This window comes from Prunus mume, linkage group LG5 (genome assembly GCF_029339155.1).
Source record: "Prunus mume cultivar Tortuosa linkage group LG5, ASM2933915v1, whole genome shotgun sequence".
In the NCBI taxonomy this organism is placed as follows: Eukaryota; Viridiplantae; Streptophyta; class Magnoliopsida; order Rosales; family Rosaceae; genus Prunus; species Prunus mume.
The window spans coordinates 14,194,533-14,217,451 of NC_142702.1; the positions used below are offsets into that span (position 1 = coordinate 14,194,533).

The window sequence follows — 22,919 nt, forward strand, 5'->3', positions numbered from 1 at the left end:
TTACAGGAGGAATTTCAAAGGATCTTTTCTGATCAGTTCTATCCACCTTCCTATCGCTATGCCAAAAAGACAGAGTTCTTATATCGAAGCAAGGGTCTATGTCGGTGGCGAATATGAGCACAAGTTTAATGAAGCGCCGAGGTTTGCACCGGAATTAGTGGCTAGAAGAGGACCGGTGCAGGCGCTTTGAAGGCGGTCTATGGTGGGAGATTCATGCGTGGTTACCTTGCTAGCACGTATCCCAACATGAGAGCTTTAGCTCAAGCTGACAGAGTATCTAGGACATGTGCCTTGGGTGCAGGAAGACGGAGAGATGCAGGATTGGGTGGCCCAAGTCGAGTCCATCCAAGAGAGGAGGATCTAGTTCCAGCTACGCTAGTGGCGGATGGTCGTGGGCGAGATCGATTCGGGTAGTGGGAGATCCGTACTCGTGGCATGGACTCGATTTGAGCAAGAGCCTGCATCTAGCACAGCTAGGACTCCCTCAGCAGACGGGTTGACATGTTACTGATTGCGGACAGGTGGGGCATTTTGCAAAGGATTGCCCCATTCCATTCAAGGTAAACCAAGCAGCGGCGGCCCAAGTATGCTATTTTTGTGGGCAGGGGCATACCAAGAGGTTTTGCCCAGATTTACCCGTGATGTACGGTGGGATTGGAGCCCAGCGAGGCGGTACCATGGGTCGACGAGTCGAGTGGTGCTACTTCCTCTGCAGCGGGATCTTCCGATGGCGAGGCACCGTCATCTTCTCGGGAAGAAGTGGCAGAAATTCAAGAGGTCAGCCTGGGCGTTCTACCACTCAGGCTAGGGTGTTCTCTATGACCCAGCAGGAGGCACAGGCCACTCCGGATGTGATTACTGGTATGATCCCTATTTTCGGCTATCTTGCTCGTGTTTTAATTGACCCGGGGGCCACACATTCTTTCGTAGCACACAATTTTGTACCCTATGTCAGTGTGAGGCCGACACCTATGACAGGAAGTTTTAGTATTTCTCTACCCACGGGGGAAGTCATGTTTGCAGACCGGGTATTCAGAGAATGCTATGTTCAAGTAGAAGATGCATGGTTGGAAGCCAATTTGATCCCTTTAGAATTGGTGGATTTGGATATCATCCTGGGGATGGATTGGCTAGAGAAGCATCATGCGTCCGTGGATTGCTACCGGAAGGAAGTGACATTCCGAGTCCGGGACAGCCTAAAGTAATTTTCCGGGGGGAACGTAGAATTCTCCCTACTTGCCTTATCTCTGCTATTACAGCTAAGAGATTACTCGAGAAAGGATGTGAAGGATTTTTAGCTCATATCATCGACACCCGAGAGATCACCTTGAATCTGGAAGATATTCCTGTTGTTAGTGAGTTTCCTGATGTCTTTCCAGACGATCTTCCGGGGTTACCTCCTGAAAGGGAAATTGAGTTCACTATTGAACTTCTTCCAGGCACCAACCCTATCTATCTAACTCCTTATAGGATGGCACCAGCTGAACTCCGGGAGTTGAAGATTCAGTTGCAGGAATTAGTGGATATGGGTTTCATCCGACCTAGTGTTTCCCCATGGGGTGCACCGGTGTTGTTTGTGAGGAAGAAGGATGGGACCATGAGGTTATGTATTGATTACCGGCAGTTGAATAAGGTGACAGTACGTAACCGGTATCCTTTGCCGCGGATTGATGATTTGTTTGATCAGTTGAAGGATGCCAAGTATTTCTCTAAGATTGATCTGAGGTCAGGATACCATCAGTTGAGGATCAGAGAAGAGGATGTCCCCAAGACCGCATTCGAACGCGGTATGGACATTATGAATTTCTGGTGATGCCGTTCGGGTTGACGAATGCTCCAGCAGCATTTATGGATCTCATGAACAGAGTGTTTCGACCTTATTTGGATCACTTTGTGATTGTGTTCATAGATGATATCTTGGTTTATTCTAAGACTTTGGAAGGACATAAGAAGCACCTGAGGTTGGTATTGAGGACTTTAAGAAGGAAGCAACTCTATGCCAAATTTAGCAAGTGTCAGTTTTGGCTGGATAGAGTGGTGTTTCTTGGACATGTAATCTCAACGGAAGGGATTTATGTGGACCCACAGAAGATTGAGGCTATTGTGAATTGGGTACAACCCACAAGTGTAATGAAGTACGAAGTTTTCGGGTTAGCAGTTACTATCGTCGATTTGTGGAAGGGTTTTCTTCGATAGCGACACCCCTCTCGCGGTTGACAAGGAAGGATGTTGCATTTGAGTGGACGGAAGAGTGCGAACAGAGTTTTCGGAGTTGAAGAAGCGGTTGACCACCGCACTGTTTTGGCTCTTCCCGATAACTCGGGGCTTTGTGATCTGATGATGCATCTTTACAGGGATTGGGATGTGTTTTGATGCAACATGACCGGGTGATTGCTTATGCCTCGAGGCAACTCAAAAAGCATGAGCGAAATTATCCAGATCCATGACTTGGAACTTGCCGCAGTAGTGTTTGCTCTGAAGATTTGGCGACATTACCTGTATGGTGAGACCTGTCAGATTTTCACGGATCATAAGAGCCTCAAGTATTTCTTTACTCAGAAGGAACTGAATATGAGACAACGGCGCTGGTTGGAATTGATCAAGGATTATGATTGTACGATCGAGTATCACCCAGGCCGAGCTAATGTGGTTGCAGATGCATTGAGTAGGAAGGCTCCTGCGAACTTAGCCCATATTAAGGCGGCCTATCTTCCGTTGTTGGTGGAACTACGGAAAGATGGAGTAGAAATGGAGATGACTCAACAAGGTGGAATCCTTGCTAGCTTGCATGTGAGACCCATTATGGTGGAACGGGTAATTGCAGGCCAGTTGGAAGATCCTATACTCTGTAGGATAAGGGGAGAAGTAGAGAATGGAACGCGGAAAGATTATGCTGTAAGGGGAGACGGAGCCTTGGTGAAAGGAGCTTGTCTATGTGTACCTGGTAAGAATGTTGAGTTGAAAAGAGAAATCTTGGAGGAAGCTCATTGCTCTACTTACACCATGCATCCGGGTAGTACGAAGATGTACCGGACGCTACGGGCATATTATTCATGGCCGCATATGAAGGGAGACATTGCTAAGTATGTGAGCAGATGTTTGATATGTCAACAAGTGAAGGCAGAGCGACAGAAGCCATCGGGACTCATGCAACCACTTCAGATTCCTGAATGGAAGTGGGAGCGTATTACCATGGATTTTGTTTTTAAGCTTCCACGTACTTCAAAGGGTCATGATGGAATTTGGGTGATAGTGGATAGACTTACCAAGTCTGCTCATTTTCTACCCATCAAGGAGACCTATCCTTTGACAAGGTTGGCAAAACTTTTTGTGGACGAGATTGTCAGATTGCATGGAGCACCTGTATCCATTGTATCGGACAGGGATCCTAGGTTCACTTCTCGATTTTGGAGGTGTTTGCAAGAAGCTATGGGTACTAGATTGCAATTCAGTACTGCTTTTCACCCACAAACCGATGGACAATCGGAAAGGACTATCCAGACTCTGGAGGACATGTTGAGGTCCTGTGTGTTACAGTTTAAAGATGCATGGGATGTTCACCTTGCCTTGGTGGAATTCGCTTATAATAACAGCTATCATTCGAGTATTGGGATGGCTCCTTATGAGGCGTTATACGGGAGGCAGTGCAGGACTCCTATTTGTTGGAATGAAGTGGGTGACAAGAAACTGGAAAAAGTGGATAGTATCCGAGTAACAAATGAGAAGGTGAAGATTATAAAAGAGAAGTTGAAAATTGCACAAGACCGACAGAAGAGTTATGCAGATAACAGGTCCAAAGATCTTGAGTTTACAGTTGGGGATTGGGTGTTCCTGAAGTTATCTCCTTGGAAGGGTGTGATGAGATTTGGGAAACGTGGGAAGTTAAGCCCTCGTTACATTGGACCCTATGAGATCACGGAGCGCATTGGACCTGTGGCTTACCGACTAGCCTTACCTCCAGAACTGTCTCAAGTTCATGATGTATTCCACGTATCTATGCTTCGGAAATACATGCCAGATCCTTCCCATGTATTAGAATACCAACCTGTGGAATTGGAAGAAGATTTGACGTATGAGGAACAACCCATACAGATCTTGGATAGGAAAGAACAGAAGTTGCGTTCTAGATCCATCCCGGTAGTGAAAGTTTTGTGGAGAAGCCAAACTGTTGAAGAAGCTACTTGGGAACCCGAAGAGCAGATGCGAGCCAAGTATCCTTATCTCTTCCATTGACAGGTATGTGAATTTCGGGGACGAAATTTTCTATAAGGAGGGTAGAATGTAACACCCCGACCCCGTTTATTTTCCTATTTAATTTAATTAAGGGAAAATATTTAATTATTTCTGGGTTAAGGGTAATTTTGGTCAAATTCTTCTCCGGGAAGATTTTGGGACCGTGAGTGGTGTGGTTGCGTAGGTGGTACTGAGACGAAACCGTAGACAGCGGTAGGCCTGAATCGGAGATTTAACGAAGCTTTGGCGATCAAAACTTGTTCGGTGGCGAACCGTAATTATTTCGAAGTCAATTTGGGGTAAAAATCAGTTTTTTCACATTTACCTCACTTTCTCTCTCTCCCCTCCGTGCGTCTTCTCTCTCTCCCGCGAGCTCCTCCCGATCGCTCATCCGAGCAGAATAACCCACACCACCGTCATCTCCGCCACCCGATTGACGGCACCGGTTCCAAACGAACCGCCACTCCCGCCTTCCGTCCCCGACCGTCCACCATCGCACCGCCGTATTGTCCGTAATTTGCGAAAACGGCGGTTTCGCAGAACTTCTCACCGCTCGATCTCTCACCTCCAGCCACCATTCCCGACGGGTAAGGTGAGGTTTCTCATCCTCTTTACGTGTTCTAGCTGATTTTGGGTTAGGATTGGATCGAAATTGAAGTTTGGAACCGAATTTGAAACTTAGGTTTTGGCCGGATTTCAATTTGAAATTCCGGCCACTTGCCGTCCGAATTGGATGTTGCTGTAGTTGAAAAAGTTGCTCCATTCTTCGAGTAGTATCTAGGATTGGAAGGGTGGACGTTGGTTTGGAGATTTTCCGTCGCCGGAAATCTCTCTACACACCCGCGCGCTGCCGGCGCGTGTGGCGGCGCGTGGGCAAGGTGGGTGAAGTTGTTTTTCGTCCTGTTGAGATCCTTAGGCTGTCACGAGTGTGTAGGATTTCGCGGATCTCAATTTGGATATCGTTTGATTATCGAACGGATTTCGCATATTGTGCGTTATCCGGGTTCGATAAGTTCTGACCGTTGGATCGTTTCCAAATTGAAGTATGTTGATTTAGGTACTCTTAGAAACCTATAGGAATTCGCGGATCGTGAATTGGAGCCCCGGATGTTCCGATTCAATAATATGAAGTTTAGGAAATCGCGATCACCGTGCGATTGGGAAGCGAATTCCAATCATAACCGGACCTTAGGATATTCCTTTGGACGTGAGCGCACCGGGAACTTGGGGATTTAAGTATTTCCTTTCGTGAATTTCCGTTTTGGAAGTACGTCTGTTAATCAAGGATTTGTATCTTGGAATAGGTACTTCGGTTGATCACTCTCAAGGCGGGACCCTCACGGGGCCGGGCAGCTTGGGATTACTTGTGAGTGGACTTTGTTTTAAGCATATGCATGGTTTTTAATTATGAAAGTTTTGTGCATATACTTTAAATGATGGTGACTTTGATTTAATAAGTCTTTGGTTGATGATTTGAATATGTTTATATGTCTTGGCTATATATTTTTGAGTATAAATATATATATTTGAGTATGATGATTATATTGATATGGATTTTGGGATGGCTATCTATATTGTCTATGTATAGAGTATGAGAGGTTGTTGTGTGAGATTGTGGAAAGATAGGAGTTTGATGGATGGTTGTGAGATATGAGTATGGTAGGTGAGTACCATTCCCTAGTTACTAAGCTTCCCACACACGTCGTTGGCAGTGCCGGTGGGGTGGGAAGGCCAAGAGATTACGGGTCTCACACATGGCGTTGGCAGTGCCGGTGTGTGAGACACTTTCCATACGTGTCGTTGGCAGTGCCGGCGTATGGGGAGAGTATGTATATTGCTTGAGTATCATCACACACGTCGTTGGCAGTGCCGGTGGGGTGATGATACTGTCTGCGCGCGTAGGACTTGTTATGAGATTTGTGAGCTACACGTGTCGTTGGCAGTGCCGGCGTGTGAGCTATGGAGTTCCGTCCCCCGGTTGGACTACTCATCCCGGACGCGGGTTCCGGTTCGAAAATCCTGCGTACCAGCCAACAATCCCCCGGTTGGATTGTCTCCCCGGTACATTAGTTTGGAGTGAAGTATATATACTATACTAGAGTCCTAGCTATATGTATATTTATATATGGGTATTTACGGGTGTTGAGAGCTGCATATATTTTGGGAAATGAGTTGTGAACTTGAGTTGTGGAGATGTTTTGGACTTTGGGATTTTTGTGCTTGAGTTTTGGTTTCTGAATTGTGAAACTGCATGCTAGAGCATTATTTTTACATGGTGGGGTTACTATGTTGTTTTAAAGTGAAACTTTATTTCTGTCCACTCACATCTTTCTGTTTTGCGCCAGCATGAGTTGCTCTGAAGGCATTCGAGCAAGTCACGAGCTCGAACTTGTCGTGTTAATAGGTCTCAGTATAAATTCTTTCTACTCCCCTGTTTGTTGTAAATAAATTCTGTAGACGCTCTGTTATTGCCCATGTTAGGCTACTACTTGAGGCCGGAGGCCATTTTGTGTTGGATTGTAGTATGTTAAAAGCATGCTTGGCAGTTGGATCGTATATTGATGTAAATTATTGCAGGTTGTTTATTGTTGGTTTGAGCATGTTACAGGGGAGACTCGCCAAAATTTTGGTAGAATGTCTTGGGTTTTAGTAAGTGGGCCCGGCATCGTATGATGTCGGCACTAAGATGGATCCGCCCCGTTTGAAATTCGGGGCGGGTCCTGTCAATTCTTCTATTATTATAAATGGAATCTACCAAAGGATTTATGGACTGTGGCAGCAGCAACAATGCGAATTGTCATCTGGTGTTTTTTTATGTTACAAATTAGTACAATGTGCAAAACAGAGGACTCTAAGAAGTGTCATTATAGAACAGAGTGGAAGATGGGGTTTAAAATCTTGGGTCAAATTTTAAAATTGAAGAATTAGATATTGAAGATGAACGCTTGGTTGTTGATCATTCGGACGATTGTGACAGCTTTGATGTGGGCCTCTACAGTTCAGCTGATTGGAATATGGTTGATAAGGGTTTACAATAGTTTCCTGCAATGGAGGACTGAACCAAATGCGAACAACCATCTGCGATTTGGTTGCAATTTCCAGATACTTGAATGTCATTCTTCTTGCTCCATAGCTAAAATTTCTTCTTGGGTGACAAGGGTGGAGGTGGTGGGATGGGGTCTCCTGGGCTTCTTTTCTTTCCCAGCATCGTAATGAAACAACTTGCGTTTCTTCAGCTCCCTTGTGAGGATCTGCATTGAAGCAATTTTTTTTCCTCAATAAAATTTATATAACACATTTCATACGCTCCTCTTATTGGCCGGGTCAAACTTTAAAGTCAACCAAAGTAAGGTGACTGATTGCTTCCTACGCCTCTTTGAATCTTCTCTACCGTCCGATGGACGCCTCATAAAATCGCATGTCCAAAAAATTCTGATTCCCTAATTAATTAATTATCTTTTTGCATATATTAAAAGCTTTAGTTTCTTTAAAATAAAAATAAAAACTCAAAGTTTGAATTTTTAATACAAAACAACATTGGTAACGTTGAAAACTAGGTGGTAATTGGCCTGGTTTTGGTTTATCGCGGTGCATATTAAAAGCTTTAGTCTTTTAAAAAAAAAAAATACAAGTGTATTGGAAACTTGAAAAATCTTTTATCGTGAACTTAAAAGTATATTGGGAACTTACAAGTGTATTGGAAACTTGAAAATTTGTAATATTTTATTGATTTGAGTTAATAGTTAGCTTTGTTTTTATTATATATAATTCAACAGTCTATTGCCCACTTTTTTTTGTAGTGAATGTATCTTGCACACAGAATTGAGGAATTAAAGTGAGAGAAAGAAGAGAGAAAATGCCAACCCTACCAAGGTTTGTCGTGGTGACATCAAACACCAACGGGAAATACTTGTGCTACATAGATGATGATGTGCCAGCAGGGTATCTCAAGTTCTCTGGACAAGAGGCAGGGAGCCAATATGCCAAGTTTGAAGTGGAGATGGCAAGGAGTAGCGGCAATGAGGGGCTTGTCCATATTAAGTGTTGTTACAACAACAAATACTGGGTAAGGCGTAGCTCTAATAGCTACTTGATCGCTGCTGTGGCTGATGAACCAGTGGAAGACAAATCTAAGTACTCGTGTACCTTGTTCGAGCCGGTGTACATAAATGATGATTTCCTAGTCGGCGATGATAAAAGCACAAACCATATACTGGTGCTCCGATTCCGCCATACCGGACGTGGAGAGTACCTAACCATTTATCAGGCCAATGACAAGCTAAGCGGAGGCTTGTACGTAGAAGATAAAGACCATAACCCCAAGTTGTTCGATGTGTTCACTGTCACCGATTGGGAATCGCTGTTCATGATGCTTCCCAAACATGTGGCGTTCAAGGGCCATAATGGTAACTTGCTCGGCACCAACTTGAACGAGGTCTTCGCCAGCGCTGATGGAGGCCTCTCCTATTCCTCGGGCAAATTGTGGAGGCTGACCAAGGGAGATTTGATCTGCCTTGACGCAGATGACTCAACCAGCATCAAGATTTTTTCGGTCACTGAAAAAATTACAAGCGACGACTCAGAAGCATACAACAAGGAGGTGAAAGAGCTTGGAATTTCAAAGGAGATCTATAACGTCACTTTCCGCCTCGGGGACGCCATGATCTACAACAAGAAGGTTGTCGAAATTGTCATCGGAGAGGTGGTTAACCGTACCGAAAGATCGAGGTTGATGAGTTTGCAGGATCAGTGGAGGGGAGAAAAACCGGGACGGCCACAATATTCACATGTAGTGTAAACGAGGATGCTTTTTATAAGGTTGTGCTAAAGGCAATGGCTATGGTGAAGGTGAGGCTTCTAGCGACCAAGGCTTCTTACGATGTTCCCTTCTCCTATACGCAGCGCGTAACTCTTGCTGGTGGGAAAATAATTACCAACGACATGGATGATGGGGTTTACTGTGGCACCAATACCTTCGACTTCAAGTTCGAGACCACAGAAGAAAAGCTTTAACATTTCACCAGTCAGCCAATACTGTGTAATTCCCGCAGACTACCCTCACATACGGCTATAGAATATGGATTGTCGAATGTCTTCAATAACCTGTTGTGAGCTTAATAAAACTTTCTTCTTCTTCTTTTTCTTCCTTGAATTTGACTGTTCCCGAATTAAATTAACAAGAAAAAAAACAGAAGGAAAAATCATAAATTAAAAGAAGTTTTCAATGGGATCACTTGTACATTGCTTGGATTTATTTCCAGCTCAAAATCAAAGGGCAACTGGTCAGAAAATGTTTTCTATTTAGACTGTCTTAATTAAAGGTCCTATTTTGACCTCCTCCGTCAGGCGACTTTCCATCGGCCAACAATTATTGTTCTTTTAAATTAGGTGCAGACGACACCATTCCATGCTCAGGCCCAACACCTTTGGACTCCATCAAGGACAAATAAGGAAAGACCTGCCCATTGTCAAAAAGAGTCGCGTGTGTGTAACGTGACCACTATTTTGTTGCAGTTTTACCAACTATACACCAGTTAGAATGCTACACGTGTATCTCACTTTTCAAAGAAACAAATGAGTTTCTATTAGAGAATTTATGAAAAAAAGCCAAAATTTGACCTCTAATTAAAAAAAAGTCCGTTTTTATAAAAAATTTCAAATATAGCAGAGAACACACCTAAATAAACACAAATATCCTCAAATTTAAAACCCACATAAACCTAAAAAAGAAAACCCTATTAGATTGGGAATCTTTGTACGTAGAGTTTATTAGTAGACGTATTGCTGCCATAGTCAAACGGTGAGTGCAGTTCTTCCTTAGTTCTTCGTTCAATTTATTCTTCGTTTCTTCGTTTATTCTTCAAACTATATTTATAAAATTTCAATTATGGTTTTGCTCGTCTATGTTATCCAATCTTGTTTCGACCCAAAAAAAATAAAAATTTATCCAATCTTGTAATGGTTGTCCATTTTCTTTTGTTTTACGGAAAGAGTTCAATTACAAACAGAAATCATACGGCCACACAAGCTCGAAAATATTAAAAATAAAATGGAAGGGGAACAATTCAAAGGCAACTCATGCGGCGGAAGGAGGAATTTTGCAATAAGTGGGTTAACTAAAGTTATTAGCTTAAAATTTAATAATCATATTTTTTTTGTACTTACATAGTTTCTATAGTATTTCTAGAAATAAAAAGTATACATTAAATTATATAAACCATGCTATATAGTTCATGGCTCTATTGATTAATTCCTAATAATTTTAACATAAAACAAATAAATATTAAATGCAATTGACAAATATATTATTAAAATGAAAATATGTTTAACAACATAATTGAAATTGTACATATTTAATGTGTATTTTTATTGATGCCCAACAATTAAATTCATTCAGAATTAGACTTTTTTGAAAGCCACGTCCTCAAAGAGGGAGCGTACCAAGATAATATCATGCACAAGCAGTCTAATACTCCGAGGGATGGAAGCTGCCGGATTGACACAGTGGATAATAAGCATAGAATCACCTTCAATCATCTTTTTACTCCATCCATTGTGAACATCATAAGCCAAACCATCTCGCAAAGCAAAGCATTCAGCCACAACGATAGCGAAGCAAGGCATATATAATTCTTTCCTTTAACCTTGAATACTGAATTCCATATTAAAAATATGAGATGCCGTGATGTCCATGGTCGGTGTGAGCTTACTTTATTCTATCAACTTCAAGATGAGATGCCTTGATGTCATGAGATCACGACGTCACGAGGCCATGGTCATTTTTCGGATAAATAACATCAAAGACACAGAATGTATCTTGCACACAGAATTGAGGAATTTAAGTGAGAGAAAGAAGAGAGAGAGAAAATGCCAACCCTACCAAGGTTTGTGGTGGTGACATCAAACACCAACGGGAAATACTTGCGCTACATAGATGAAGACATCAAGAACGATGTGCAAGCAGGGTATCTCAAGTTCTCTGGACAAGAGGCAGGGAGCCAATACGCAAAGTTTGAAGTGGAGATGGCAAAGAGTAGCGGCAACGAGGGGCTTGTCCACATTAAGTGTTGCTACAACAACAAATACTGGGTAACGCATCGCACTAGCTCTAGTAACTACTTGATCGCTGCTGTGGCTGATGAACCAGTGGAAGACAAATCTCAGTACTCGTGTACCTTGTTCGAGCCAGTGTACATAAATGATGATTTCCTAGTCGGCGATGATGAAAGCACAAACCATATACTGGTGCTCCGATTCCGCCATACCGGACGTGGAGAGTACCTGAGAATTCATCAGGACAATAGCAGGCCAGGGCTAAGCGGAGGCCTGTACGTAGGAGAGAAATACCCTAACCTGGAGAAGTTCGATGTGTTCACTGTCACCGATTGGGAATCGCTGTTCATGATGCTTCCCAAACATGTGGCGTTCAAGGGCCATAATGGTAACTTGCTCGGCACCCGCTTGAACGAGGTCTTCGCCAGCGCCGATGGAGGCCTCTCCAATTCCTCGGGCAAATTGTGGAGGCTGACTAAGGGCAATTGGATCTGCCTTGACGCAGTTAACTCAACCAGCATCAAGAGATTTCCCGTCACTGAAAAAATTAAAAGCGACGACTCAGAAGCATACAACAGGGAGGTGAAAGAGCTTGGAGTTTCAAAGGAGATACATAACGTCACTTTCCGCCTCGGGGACGCCATGATCTACAACAAGAAGGTTGTCGAAATTGTCATGGGAGAGGCGGTTAACCTTACCGAAGAAACTCAAACTGTAGAGCTAAAGCTCTCGTACAAAAAAACTAGGAGCGGAAGCTTGAAGTCCAGCGTGTTCAAGTTGGGAGTCCAAAGCAGCATCGACGGTGAGGTTCCAGTCATGGCAGACAACGGAAAGATCGAGGTTGATGAGTTTGCAGAATCAGTGGAGAGGAGAAAAACCGGGACAGCCACAACATTCACTTGTAATGTAAACGAAGTTGCTGTTTATAAGGTTGTGCTGACGGCAATGGCTATGGTGAAGGTGAGGCTTCTAGCGACCAGGGCTTCTTACGATGTTCCCTTCTCCTATTCGGAGCACGAAACTCTTGCTGACGGGAATATAATTACCAACGACATGGATGATGGGGTTTACTGTGGCACCAATACCTTCAACTTCAAGTTCGAGACCACAGGAGAAAAGCTTTAACATTTCACCAGTCAGCCAATACACTGTAATTCCCGCAGACTACCCTCACATACAGCTATACAATATGGATTGTCGAATGTCTTCAAGAACCTGTTGTGAGCTTAATAAAACTTTCTTCTTCTTCTACTTCTTCCTTGAATTTGACTGTTCCCGAATTAAATTGACAAGAAAAAAAAAAGGAAAAATCATAAATTAAAAGAAGTTTTCAATGGGATTACTTGTACATTGCTTGGATTTATTTCCAGCTCAATAAATCAAAGGGCACAGTGCATTTATTAAGGTAATGTAAATTGAAATTAGGAACTGGTCAAAAAATGTTTTCTATTTAGACCGTCTTAATTAAAGGTCCTATTTAGACCTCCTCCGTCAGGCAACTTTCCGTCGGCCGACAATCATTGTTCTTTTAGATTAGGTGCAGACGACACTATTCCATGCTCCTTTGGACTCCATTAAGGACAAATAAGGAAAGACCTGCTATTGTCAAGACTGTAAAAGATTTCTGTCAACGTGACCATGATTTTGTTTAAGTTTTACTACCTAGAGAATTGCTATCCACAACCGCTCAAAAGCAACTGTGAGGATCGTCGCCTGTGTACACCAGTTAGAATGCTACACGTGTGTCTCACTTTTCAAAGAAATAAATGAGTTTTTGTTAGAGAATTTATCAAAAATAGCCAAAACTTGACCCCTAATTTTAAAAAGGGAGCTTTAGTTTTAAACCACAATATAGTTTATTAATTTGGAAGATAGGAATACAATTTCATCTAATTAGCATAAGGCAAAAGCCAAAATGTAGTACCTAATTTTACAAAAATATCATTAAAAAATATCAAAATTACCGGCCACCACTTCGGCCCACGCCGGCCACAGCCACCATCTACAAGGGACCAACTCCGTTGCCCTTTATTCACCTTTAAAAATATAGATTTTGTGTCATTGAAGGGACTCGAACTTTCAGCCTCACAGGAGGAAGGCTCACTCAAAAACCACTACACCAAACTTGATTTTGTAATATTTATTCAGTTATACAATATTTACATAAACAATCAACGGTTTTTAAAACATATAAAATAAAATAAAAATCATTTCAACACTTTTTCACACAAAAACTGCAAATAAAAACATAAAAACTACAACAAAAATACAATGTAGATATCAATTATGTTAAAAAAAACAAAAAAAAAACAAAAAAGCTTCAAAAACAAAAATTAATTTTATTGAAGCAAAATGGAGGAACCAAGATGAACAATTTTATCCAATTTTGAGTTCCCTTGCTCTTGGGTGGTTCTACTCTTCTCTTGCCCACCCAATTCCTCATATGGATAGCCTCTACTCTTCAAATTGGTGAGGTTGAAGGCTAAGGAAAAAACAAAATTCCAATTGTAATTAAATGAAAACTGCAATGCAGTTTCTAAAAGTCCAATTTTGAGTTCCCTTACTCTTGGGTAGTTCTACTCTTCTCTTGCCCACCCAATTCTTCATCTGGGTAGCCTCTACTCTTAAAATTGGTGAGGTTGAAGGCCAAGGAAAGAACAAAAATCCAATTGTAATTAAATGAAAACTACAATGCAATTTCCAAAAGTCCAATTTTGAGTTCCCTTCTCTTGCCCTCCCAATTCCTCATCTGGGTAGCCTCTACTCTTCAAATTGGTGAGGTTGAAGTCCAAGGAAAGAGCAAAAATCCAATTATAATTAAATGAAAACTGCAATGCAGTTTCCAAAAGTCCAATTTTACGTTCCCTGACTCTTGGGTAGTTCTACTCTTCTCTTGCTCTCCCAATTCCTCATCTGGGTAGCCCCTACTCTTCAAATTGGCGAGGTTGAAGGCCAAGGAAAGAGCAAAAATCCAATTGTAATTTAATGAAAACTGCAATGCAGTTTCCAAAAATCTAATTTTGAGTTCCCTTGCTCTTGGGTGGTTCTACTCTTCTCTTGCCCACCTAATTCCTCATCTGGGTAGCCTCTACTCTTCAAATTGGTGAGGTTGAATGCCAAGGAAAGAGCAAAAATCAAATTGTAATTAAATGAAAACTGCAATGCAGTTTCCAAAACTGCAATATAGTTTGTGCATAACCACATGCATAACCTGTACAATGTAGTTTTGCAATACCATTTTCAGACAAATGCATAGTAAGTGAGCTTTATAATAAGAAGTTGCAGCTAAATTAGATCATTTGTCAATATTTGTTTCAGTACAATCATGTTGATAACATCCTCATAGGTCAGATCAATGAGAACAGAAAGGACTCGATACAGTCTAAAATTTGGTACAGATGCTTCAAATATGGATGAATAGCCTTATTAATCAGAAAATAGTAATCTTCTTCGTGAAGTGGGTCTCATCCCAAATGGGAAACAAATAGAAATTGTTAGTTGGGAAGAATAACATCTTTCAATAGATAAATGAAAAATTAATAAATAATAAAGAAGTGCAAATAAAATAAAATATCGTAAAACCATAAAAAAATAAAGGGTGTTGCTGAACGAACCCTAAAATGAATTGAGTATACCCTACTACCAAACAATTTATTGAATTACTAATTTACCCTAATATAAAATGACCAAAAAAGATATATTGAATTGTAAAACAAATAAAATTTTAATAAGTACACCTTACTCACTATATTCAACCCTTATCATACGTAGAAAAGTCTTCGTATTGCTTGGTGCTCATGAATAATGCAGCAAGTATTAGTTTAGTTTAGGATTGGTATTAAAGTGTTGTACTATGGCTATTTTTGGTAGTTAAATAGGGTGTACTTAGTTAATTTTACATTTTAATTAAAATATTAGGGTTAACTTAGATTATAGGGTGTACTAAATTAATTTTAAAGTTTGTTTAGCAGCACTCAAAATAAAACATAGGAAAGAGCAAAATGAAATAGTGTCCTGGGTGGGGGTTTGATATTTTCCTAAGTTTACACAAAACAAGAATTCCTTTCAAGTCTTTCGACAAACTTAAAATAAATTATTTCTTGTGGGGCTCTTGCCGGCTTTAAACTCAGAGAGGACCCAATCCCTTTCTGCTCGATAACATGGTTGACAGGTGTGCGTTAGTGTATCTTATAACTTGATATATGTTGTCCTATAGTGGAGGTGCAAATGGATGATCAGAATGGGACAATATACACTTCTGACGGAGGGGAAACAAATATTATTGAAGTGAGCACAAATCAAGAACCATATGAGCAGGGACGGACCCAGGAATTTGATGTCGTAGGATCATAGTGTAAAAGTTCAATTTTTTTTTTAAAGATTAATATAACATTGAAAATGAAACTACAGTACATTCATTCATAATTCATGTAAAAAACAACATTACAAATTACAATTGGCCACGACGAGGTTTCATATTTTGAAAACGAAGCATTATAGCTTCATTTTCAATACAATCAAAAACATCCTTCTCAACATAAACAAGTTATCACTCAACCATTGATCTCCCATTTTGTTCCGAAGTGGACCTTTGATAATATTCATGACGGAAAATGCCCTCTCAACTGAAGCAGTAGCAACCGGTAAAACTAGAGCCAATGTAATAAGCAAATACACATAATTGAATGCTCGATGCATCCTTGTCTCCACCATTTTTTTTGCAAGATCACCAATCCCTTGCAAGTCAAAGAAATCACTACTTGAACACACATAGTGAATATAAAGTTCAAGTTGATCTTCAAGTGCCAAAAGATCCCCATCCGAAAAGTCTTGAGGATAAAATTGAGCAAGACGAAGTAGCTTTTGTTTATCAAAAGCTACAAATGAATCATTCGGACTCAAACATGCCAAACAAATAAGCAACTCAGTATTTACCTCATTAAAACGATCATCTAACTCCGTAAGTTGCTCATCAATGACATAAATAAAGAGCTCCACACGATAATGATGACGATTTGTCTTTATTGGAGCATTACGCCTTGACCTCCCTGGAAGTACGAAGGCATCATCCATGTTAGGAACATCAATATGATGTTTGTCACAAAATGAAGACACCTCTTCAACCAATGCATCAAACCCATTATTCCTCATCCAATGTAGCCTTTCCTTGCATGATTTCACCAAAGCCATTGCATTCACAATTTCTTGATCTTTCTTTTGCAATGCTTGTGACACATCATTTGTGAGTCCCAATATAGCTTTCATTAAGAATAGGTGAAACACAAACTGAAAAGTAAGCATTTCCCTTTGAATCTTATTTGCTTCACCGGCACTATCATTGGGATTATCATCAATAATCATTTGAAGCACATGAATCACAGATGAAAACATAGAAATGATGCTAATAATGGTACCGTAATGTGAGCTCCATCGTGTGTCACCGGCACGTTTGAGACTTGTTTCTTGATGCAAACCTCGCCCCGTTATAAGACAATCATTTTCAAAAGCTATCACAAGCTCTTCTTGAAGTTGTGCTCTAAGTGCATCACGCCGCTTACAAGACGCTCCAACATGGTTAACCACACTATTAGTGGTTGTGAAGAAAGAGGCAATATCAATATTCTTCTTTGCTACGGCAACAAGTGCTAGTTGAAGTTGATGAGCAAAGCAATGAACATAGTATGCACAAGGTTGTTCTCTCAAAATCTTTGTTTTGAGGCCATTCAACTCACCTCTCATATTGCTAGCTCCATCATAACCTTGTCCTCGTAACTTAGAAAAGCTTAAACCATTGGAAGAAAAGAATATGTCAATGGCATCCTTTAGTGAACTTGAAGTGGTGTCGGTAACATGTTGAACCCCCACAAACCTTTCAATTACATGCCCTTTGTCGTCCACATAACGCAACACCATAGCCATTTGCTCCTTCACAGAAATATCACGTGCTTCATCCACCAATATAGAAAATAATCTATCTTTTAAACCACTCATGATAACATCAAGTGTTTCCCCGGCACATGCATTGACAATATCTTTTTGAATCTTTGGAGCTACTAACTTGAGATTCCCCGGAGCATTTTCCAACACAACTTCTTTAACTTTCTCATCATTGTCTGCAAGGAATTGCAATAGCTCCAAGTAATTTCCCCTATTGCTTGAAGTGGCACTTTCATCATTTCCACGGAAAGAAAGACCTTGTCTCAATAGAAACTTAATGCACTTGATTGAAGCAATTAAGCATCTTCGATATGCCACACGAGCTTGTTCGGAGTGTTTGCTCACAGCCGTTTCAATATGTGTATTTTGATTCATCAAGTTTGTAGCAGCTTCTCTAGCTTTATTATGAACACTACCAACCGGTCCAACATGCACCTTCATTCTTTCTCTCCCTTTCTTCCAATTCTTAAACCCTGCTCCAGTGAAGGCTTCACTACCCACTTGCTCAAAATTGGATTTAAAGAGATAGCAATAAAGACAAAATGCAGCATCTTTAGATACACTATACTCCAACCAATCAAATTCATCAAACCATTGGGGAATGAAGCGTCGATTAATTCCTGAGATATTACTTTGTGGGAAAGAATGACCTCTAGGTTGACAAGGTCCTTTTTGTAGATATGCTCTTCGAACCTCATCTCTAATATTAGTATCATACTCAATCATACGAATTCTTAGTCCCGGGTCTGCCTGAAGATTAGCCAAAACCCCATCTAACTCACTTTGTCTTGAACTTGAAGTTCTTGAATTACCCACACTATCCGAACTACCCAATGATGACTTCCTCTTAAAAAATCTTTCCATAATTCTACATAAATTAATCAAAATAATAAGTAAAATCAATTAAAGAGAACACCAAATTTATACCAATTAACCACAACAAATTCATAAATAAAACATCCAATATATCAAAACAATATAATATAATCATACATTCAATTTCAATTCAATTAAAGAGAACACCAAATTTATACCAATTAACCACAACAAATTCATAAATAAAACATCCAATATATCAAAACAATATAATATAATCATACATTCAATTTCAATTCAATTAAAGAGAACACCAAATTTATACTAATTAACCACAACAAATTCATAAATAAGACATCCAATATATCAAAACAATATAATATAATCATACATTCAATTTCAATTCAAGTTATTTAGGTTTAGAGTTAGAATTTACCTTGAATTGTGAGGTGGTGGAAGCGAAGCAAAGCTTTTGGAAGCGGCGGCGCTGCTAGAAGCGGCGGCAATGGAGGAGTTGGGGCTTAAAGGCTTGGTGGGGGAGAGGGTTAAAGGTTTGTGGGAGGTGGAGATTGGGGATTTAGGTTTGAGGGTTTAGAAAATGGGGGTTTTGAAGTTGAAAAATCGGGAGAGATGGGGGCAGGTCTGTCCCAATATACAAGTGATCTCCTTTTTTTTTAAAGGCTGGACCAAAACGACGCTGCTTTGGCTGTGTCTTTAAAAAATTCTGTCAGGTGGCCCAAAACGACTGCTTTGGCCATAGCTTTTAAAAAAATTTGCTACCAAAACGACGCTCGTTTTGGTAACCGATTTAAAATTAGAAGTGGGCCAAACGACGCTGCGTTTGGCCAGCTCCTTTTCAAAAAGAACAGATTTGTTCATCTTCTTCTTCCTCAAAACCTCTGCAACTTCTTCTCCACTTTTCATGGGGTCACATAGCAATTCAAAGGAGCCTTCTACCTTACTTTCTTGGAGTCCATAGGGTCGTTTGACCCCATTGACCCCACTGTGGGTCCGTCCACGCATATGAGGGTATGCTATTGAATCGAAGATCGCCAGAGTATTCTATGACGATTTTGCGATTCGTAGGATTTTTGACCGTGTTCTGTCATCCCTAAGTCCGAGCGTGATGGGTCAATAATCTCTCGTGGACTTGGATGTAGATGGGTCTCTGATAATGGTAGAAAAGTAATGCAGAATGTAACACCCCGACCCCGTTTATTTTCCTATTTAATCTAATTAAGGGAAAATATTTAATTATTCCTGGGTTAAGGGTGATTTTGGTCACTTTCTTATCCGGGAAGATTTTGGGACCGTGAGTGGTGTGGTTGCGTAGGTGGTACTGAGACGAAACCGTAGACAAAGTGTAGGCCTGAATCGGAGATTTAACGAAGTTTTAGCGATCAAAACTTGTTCGGTGGCGTAACTGTAAATATTCCGAAGGGTTTAGTAAAAATCAGATTTTCAGTTTTACCCTCACTTTCTCTCTCTTCCTCCCGCGTACACTCTCTCTCTCTCCCGTTTCTCTCTCCCGACTCTCTCTTTCTCTCTCTTGATTCTCGGCTCGAACGGAAGGGCCGACCGGTCCCATTCGACTCCTCAAGCCCGATCAAGACCCACCCAATTTCCCGCGGAAACCTCGAATTCCGACGTCGCCGATTCGTTCAAACCGGAAGTTTCCGATTGTTGATCTGTCGTCTCCGCCCAATTCCGGTGAACCGGTGAGGTTTCTTCTCCTTTTTACGTATTCTAGCTGACTGTTGTTTAGGTTTGGATCGATTTTGAGTTTTGGAACCGAATTGGAAATCTAGGTTTTGGCCGGATTTCAATTTGAAATTCCGGCCACTTGCCGTCCGAATTGGATGTTGCCGTAGTTGAAAAAGTTGCTCCACTCTTCGAGTAGTATCTAGGATTGGAAGGGTGAGCGTTGGTTTGGAGATTTTCCGTCGCCGGAAATCTCTCTACACACCGCGCTGCCGGCGCGTGTGGCGGCGCGTGGGCAAGGTGGGTGAAGTTGTTTTTCGTCCTGTTGAGATCCTTAGGCTGTCACGAGTGCGTAGGATTTCGCGGATCTCAATTTGGATATCGTTTGACTATCGAACGGATTTCGCATATTGTGCGTTATCCGGGTTCGATAAGTTCTGACCGTTGGATCGTTTCCAAATTGAAGTATGTTGATTTAGGTACTCTTAGAAACCTGTAGGAATTCGCGGATCGTGAATTGGAGCCCCGGATGTTCCGATTCAATAATGTGAAGTTTAGGGAAATCGCGATCACCGTGCGATTGGGAAGCGAATTCCAATCTGTAACCGGACCCTAGGATGTTCCTTTGGGACGTGAGCGCACCGGGAACTTGGGGATTTAAGTATTTCCTTTCGTGAATTTCCGTTTTGGAAGTACGTCTGTTAATCAAGGATTTGTATCTTGGAATAGGTACTTCGGTTGATCACTCGCAGCAGGCGGGACCCTCACGGGGCCGGGCAGCTTGGGATTACTTGTGAGTGGACTTTGTTTTAAGCATATGCATGGTTTTTAATTATGAAAGTTTTGTGCATATACTTTAAATGATGGTGACTTTGATGTAATAAGTCTTTGGTCGATGATTTGAATATGTTTATATATCTTGGATATATATTTTGAATATGAACATATATATTTGAGTATGATGATTATGTTGATATGGATTTTGGGATGGCTATCTATATTGTCTATGTATAGAGTATGAGAGGTTGTTGTGGTGAGATTGTGGAAAGATAGGAGTTTGATGGATGGTTGTGAGATATGAGTATGGTAGGTGAGTACCATTCCCTAGTTACTAGGCTTCCCACACACGTCGTTGGCAGTGCCGGTGGGGTGGGAAGGCCATGAGATTACGGGTCTCACACATGGCGCTGGCAGTGCGGTGTGTGAGACACTTTCCATACGTGTCGTTGGCAGTGCCGGCGTATGGGGAGAGTATGTATAATGCTTGAGTATCATCACACACGTCGTTGGCAGTGCCGGTGGGGTGATGATACTGTCTGCGCGCGTAGGACTTGATATGAGATTTGTGAGCTACACGTGTCGCTGGCAGTGCCGGCGTGTGAGCTATGGAGTTCCGTCCCCCGGTTGCTGACTACTCATCCCGGACGCTGGTTCGGTTCGAAAATCCTGCGTACCAGCCAACAATCCCCCGGTTGGATTGTCTCCCCGGTACATTAGTTTGGAGTGGAGTATATATATACTATACTAGAGTCCTAGCTATATGTATATTTATATATGGGTATTTACGGGTGTTGAGAGTTGCATATATTTTGGGAAATGAGTTGTGAGCCTGAGTTGTGGAGATGTTTTGGACTTTGGGATTTTTGTGTTTGAGTTTTGGTTTCTGAATTGTGAAACTGCATGCTAGAGCATTATTTTTACATGGTGGGGTTACTATGTTGTTTTAAAGTGAAACTTTATTTCTGTCCACTCACATCTTTCTGTTTTGCGCCCCCCAGACAGTAGTTGCTCCTGAAGGCATTCGAGCAAGTCACGAGCTCGAACTTGTCGTCTGTTAATAGGGTCTGTATAAATTCTTTCTACTCCCCTGTTTGTTGTAAACAAATTCTGTAGACGCTCTGTTATTGCCCATGTTAGGCTACTACTTGAGGCCGGAGGCCATTTTGTGTTGGATTGTAGTTTGTAAAAGCATGCTTTGGCAGTTGGGTTGTATATTGATGTAAATTATTGCAGGTTGTTTATTGTTGGTTTGAGCATTTTACAGGGGAGACTCTGCCAAAATTTTGGTAGAATGTCTTGGGTTTTAGTAAGTGGGCCCGGCATCAGTATGATGTCGGCACTAAGACGGGTCCGCCCGATTCTGAGGATATTCCGGCGGGTCCTGTCAGCTTGGTATCAGAGCATTAGGTTCATTTTCCTTCGACACTTGCACTTTTGCTGCATTGTTGATCTAATGATTCGATGGTTTCTTTGTGTAGAACCATGGCAACACGCCGACCGAGAACACGAGGTCGTGGTCAAAGATGGGGCCCAAATCCTCCACCACCATCTCCGTCACCACCTCCTTCACCTCCAGTTCCATCTCCTCCACCATCTCCACCTGCCGGAGAGAATGCCCTGGACTTGCGCCATGTGTTGAGTCAATTCACCCGCACCATGACTACTGCTTTGCGGAGGCGAATCTGAAAGTTCGGAAATTAAAAGGGTGAAAGAGCTCGGAGCCAAAGAGTTCATGGGTGGCCCGGATCCGGCAGAGGCCGAGTCTGGATTACTGATGTGGAGCGGATTTTCGAGGTACTGGAGTGTCCTGATGAAGATAGGGTCCGTTTAGCTACCTTTCTGTTAAAAGGGAATGCCTATCACTGGTGGAAAGCTGCAAAGAGGGGCTATGGGAATCCAGCTGCAATTACCTGGGAGGAATTCCAAAGGATCTTTTCGATCAGTTCTATCCACCTTCCTATCGCTATGCCAAAAAGACAGAGTTCTTATATCCAAGCAAGGATCAATGTCGGTGGCGAATATGAGCACAAGTTTAATGAATCGAGGTTTGCACCGGAATTAGTGGCTCAAGAGGACCGTGCGACGTTTTGAAGGCGGTCTATGGTGGGAGATTCAATGCGTGGTTCGCTAGCACGTATCCTAACATGAGAGCTTTAGCTCAAGGCTGCAGAGTATCTAGGACATGTGCCTTGAGTGCAGGAAGACGCCGGAGAGATGCGCAGGATTGGGTGGCCCAAGTCGGGGCCCATCCAAGAGAGGAGGATCTAGTTCAGCTCGCTAGTGGTGGATGGTCGGGTGGACGAGGATCGATTACGCCTGTAGTGGGAGATCCGGTACTCGTCCGGCAAAGATGGACTCAATTTTGAGCAACGACTGCATCTAGCACAGCTAGGACTCCC

The 22,919-nt window shown here is 41.8% G+C and overlaps 2 protein-coding genes and 1 long non-coding RNA gene across 3 annotated transcripts; 2 read left to right on the plus strand and 1 right to left on the minus strand.

Moving 5' to 3' along the window:
- Positions 1 to 739: 739 nt before the first annotated feature.
- Positions 740 to 21,752, plus strand: LOC148917033 (uncharacterized). The gene is made up of 3 exons (XR_016127510.1): positions 740 to 861; positions 20,470 to 20,533; positions 21,519 to 21,752. It is a non-coding gene; the product is annotated as an uncharacterized LOC148917033 (long non-coding RNA).
- Positions 8,090 to 12,537, plus strand: LOC103343556 (uncharacterized). The gene is made up of 3 exons (XM_089051648.1): positions 8,090 to 8,935; positions 9,052 to 9,218; positions 11,079 to 12,537. The coding sequence occupies exons 1-3, from the start codon at positions 8,090 to 8,092 to the stop codon at positions 12,409 to 12,411; spliced, it is 2,346 nt and encodes a 781-aa protein (XP_088907774.1). The 3' UTR covers positions 12,412 to 12,537.
- Positions 15,679 to 18,657, minus strand: LOC148917034 (uncharacterized). Its single transcript, XM_089053683.1, is given in 3 exon segments — positions 15,679 to 15,828; positions 15,831 to 18,091; positions 18,476 to 18,657. Coding segments are annotated over 2 exon segments (2,349 nt in total). The 5' UTR covers positions 18,088 to 18,091; positions 18,476 to 18,657; the 3' UTR covers positions 15,679 to 15,736.
- Positions 21,753 to 22,919: the final 1,167 nt, after the last annotated feature.

Excerpts from the sequence above, each read along its gene's own strand:
- LOC103343556 (XM_089051648.1), top strand. The coding sequence starts at position 8,090 with ATGCCAACCCTACCAAGGTTTGTCGTGGTGACATCAAACACCAACGGG. Across the intron at positions 8,936-9,051 it reads TCGAAATTGTCATCGGAGAG|GTTGTGCTAAAGGCAATGGC; the intron begins GTGGTTAACCGT and ends GCTTTTTATAAG. Across the intron at positions 9,219-11,078 it reads ACCAATACCTTCGACTTCAA|AGAGAAAGAAGAGAGAGAGA; the intron begins GTTCGAGACCAC and ends GGAATTTAAGTG.